Source organism: Theobroma umbraticum, unplaced genomic scaffold (genome assembly GCF_002168275.2).
Source record: "Theobroma umbraticum cultivar Fairchild unplaced genomic scaffold, ASM216827v3 scaffold_56.0, whole genome shotgun sequence".
In the NCBI taxonomy this organism is placed as follows: domain Eukaryota; kingdom Viridiplantae; phylum Streptophyta; class Magnoliopsida; order Malvales; family Malvaceae; genus Theobroma; species Theobroma umbraticum.
Window position 1 is genome coordinate 10,239,961 of NW_018397256.1, and position 3,168 is coordinate 10,243,128.

At 37.5% G+C, this 3,168-nt stretch overlaps 1 protein-coding gene across 1 annotated transcript in view; it reads right to left on the bottom strand.

Annotated features, from left to right (window-relative positions):
• Window positions 1-2,510, bottom strand: part of LOC110410959 (protein PLASTID MOVEMENT IMPAIRED 1-RELATED 1) — a 4,436-nt gene extending 1,926 nt beyond the window's left edge. The window contains 3 exon segments of the mRNA XM_021420917.1: window positions 1-2,009; window positions 2,149-2,232; window positions 2,353-2,510. The exon segment at window positions 1-2,009 is cut by the window's left edge and continues 10 nt beyond it. Of these exon segments, the coding sequence (XP_021276592.1) occupies window positions 1-2,006 (2,006 nt within the window). The 5' untranslated portion in view covers window positions 2,007-2,009; window positions 2,149-2,232; window positions 2,353-2,510.
• Window positions 2,511-3,168: the final 658 nt, after the last annotated feature.

Here is a 3,168-nt window from a genome sequence, read left to right on the forward strand (position 1 = left end):
CGCAAAAACCCTCCATTCTTTGTCTGAAGAAATGGACCTAAACCTTCCCCAAGAGGAGGCAATTCAAGTGGCTCTTCAGGAGGCAAATCAACTGGACTCCCAAATCCACCAGAAGAGCCAGGAGAATGCTGAAAAGCCTTCTCATTCAATCCCCACTCACGCATTAAAGCTTCTGTCTCCAAGTCTTCCAAAACTTTAGCCCTCGTTTTACTCATCCCATTAACTTCCATCTGATGCTCTTGCTCAGCATCTTGAATAACAGATGACAGATCAAAACCCTCAGTAAAGTTCCCCCAACCAGAAGCAGTTGAATTGTCAAAGCTACATTGTAGTTCCTCCCTATCAGCCATGTCAAAATCAAATAATGAACAACCACTGGCTAGGGTATCTTTCTCAAATTGCCTTAGTAAACGCTCCCTTGGTGACTCAGGCTCACTCTCAGAACTCAAGCCAAATGGACTGTGATCAATACCCAGCATATTCAAGAACTCACTTGCCACAGATTCAGTAACTTCATCCAAGCTAAGTGACTTTGCCTTCCTATTTGTTTTATAATTTGCTTTATCGTTCATGTAGTCTTCTGGATCTTCAGGATCAGGAGAATCTAATGCTGCCTCCAAATTTGAAATGCTATTTAAAGCTAACTCCAATTCTTTCATCAGTGATTCTTTTGAGCACTGGTTGTCCTCTTTGGAGTTGCAATCTTGCACCACAAGCACATTTCTTTGATTACTACCACTCTCCTCATTGGAAGAATGAAGCTGAGAGCATTCTTCACCATTTCCTCCAATGCCAGGATTAATTCCAACAACTTGCGGGCTTGCTACTGTTGGTATACAAGTCGCCACGATGGAAACTTCCTCCAACTTAGCCTGTTCTGAAGATAACTCTATCCCTTTTTCAACAACAGAGAAGTGGTTATCTTCAGTTTCTTTTTCAATATTCTCCTTACTTGATTCAGATGCAAGGGAAGATGGAGGTTTGATGGGCCCAACATGTTCCATTAAGACATTGTGTTCAAGCTGAGAAGCAGCATAAGCATCTAACTTGTCTTCATCAAATTTCTGATCCAGCATATTTGTACGGTCAAGCTCCAGTGTTGACACAGGCAAAACTTCATGAAGATCTTTTATCTCCTCTACAAAATGAGATGAGCCCAAAGAATTGATGTTACCCAAAGTGGGAAGACTCTCAACACGTCTCATTGTGCCCTTTCCCATACTCGGATTATTCTGCTTCATAAGTGACAACTTCGTATCATACTGATTATCACCAGGCAGAATGGGATTATCCCCGATAACCATATACCCAAAACTAACATTCAGTGTAGCACCCTTGGCCTTCCCTGATAACTTAAAACTTGTTGTCCACTTCCCTGAGCTCTTCTCTTCCTCCAGTTCCTCCAACGTAAGCGGAAGCAACCGTGTAAGGTCAACTCGATGCTTCCCCAAATCAAGGTCTGGTGCTCTGTACACAGAGGCGTAGAGCAGGAAATGCTTCGCCTCATACTTGGCTGAATGGTGAGGTCCACTTCTACTACCATATACCGAGCATGTATGTGCCAGCTTCTCTTCAAATTCAGCAGTTCCATCAAAAACTTTAACTGGACAAGTCACTTGACCCCCATCTCGCCTCTTCCAATGCACACATAGACTAAGATCATTAAAATTGACTGGCAAACCTTCAATGGAGTGTACTTGAAGTGAGAAACAACAAGCAAACCTACGGTTTCTAACATTCGAAAATGCTTTCAACGGCTTCCAATTCCAAATGGATTTCTTGCCTTTACGTGATTGATCCTCGTTACTGTTCTTAGGCTTCGATTTCGGTTCGGGCAAGTGGGTTTTCCCAGCCGGTTTCAACCGAGTATGAAAAGCAGAAATTGAAGTCCTTGAAGGGTTCTTGTCCAAATACAAAGCTTTGCTAATAGCTTCAATTTCATTCAACAACTTCCCATTACTGGAATCCTCACTATTCTTCTTCCTAGCTTCAACTTTGGACAGCATGATCTTTTTTTTTTTTTTTGCAAAAAAAAAATCAGATTAAGCAATAGTAAAAGAAAATCCCTTCATTAAACAAATCTAAATCTAAGAAAATACAAAAATAAATAAATGAATAAAGGTAAAAGCCAGAAATTATATTAATTACCAAATTGAGCTTTCCAGCAACCAAAATTTCGTAATCGAAAACCCTGCTTTAGATTTCAATACATAGCCTCCTTCTGGCCTTTGCCTATCCAAAATTTAAAAAATTCATCCGATTCACCAAAACCATATACAAGAACCTCAGAAAAATGAAAAACCCAAAAACATAGGTGCTGAAGAGAATAAGGCGGAGATGTCGAAATCTTACAACAAGAAAGTTACGGCAGCTGAGAGAATTGAGCCGCGGCTGTCTGGGCGGGTCGTTGTCCCCTTTGGTCTCTGAATTGCCGCTGCCTTTTTCTCAATCCAACATTTCAAACCAGCTACCAAAAAGTATATTACTCATTTAGTCATATTTATTTAGTATTTGTTTAGACATGGTATTTACCTGGTGGACCTTGTCTTTTCATGAAATCTGTTTCCAGGGCTCGTATATTTTCCATTTTTGCACATTTACCCTCAAATACAAATATGGTCTCTCTTATCTATTTTTCAATTTGGATCCTTGTAATGATTTTACAGTGGGGTAGATTTTGTTGCCATATACGGTGGATTTGCTTTTATTTAACTTGGGTTGATAGATAAATGGATTATATACTGGTCACTACCCTAACCATGGTGGTAAATTAATTTTGAACAATAAATCTTAAATTACAAGAAAAATGAACCTACCAGATTATCATTATAACATTAATTATTATCAATTGCATGCATTTGAGCTGCTCTCTAAACAGAATCTTGCATAACTTGAATATATAATTTAAAATTTTATTATGAAAATAAATATGTTATTATAATATGATAATTAATAAACTAATCAATCATAAGTTGGACGAGTAAAAATTTTTAGTTATGTTTGGTTTTTTTGAAAAATTTCAATTGATCTAATATTTAATTTTAAATCTTAAATGAATTATTAAAGTTTTGTTATTGACAATTTATTAATACTGATTATAAATTTCAGTATGTGTTTGGACATAAAAAAGAGTTAATGACATATGTGAAAGATTTTATAAAATAACAA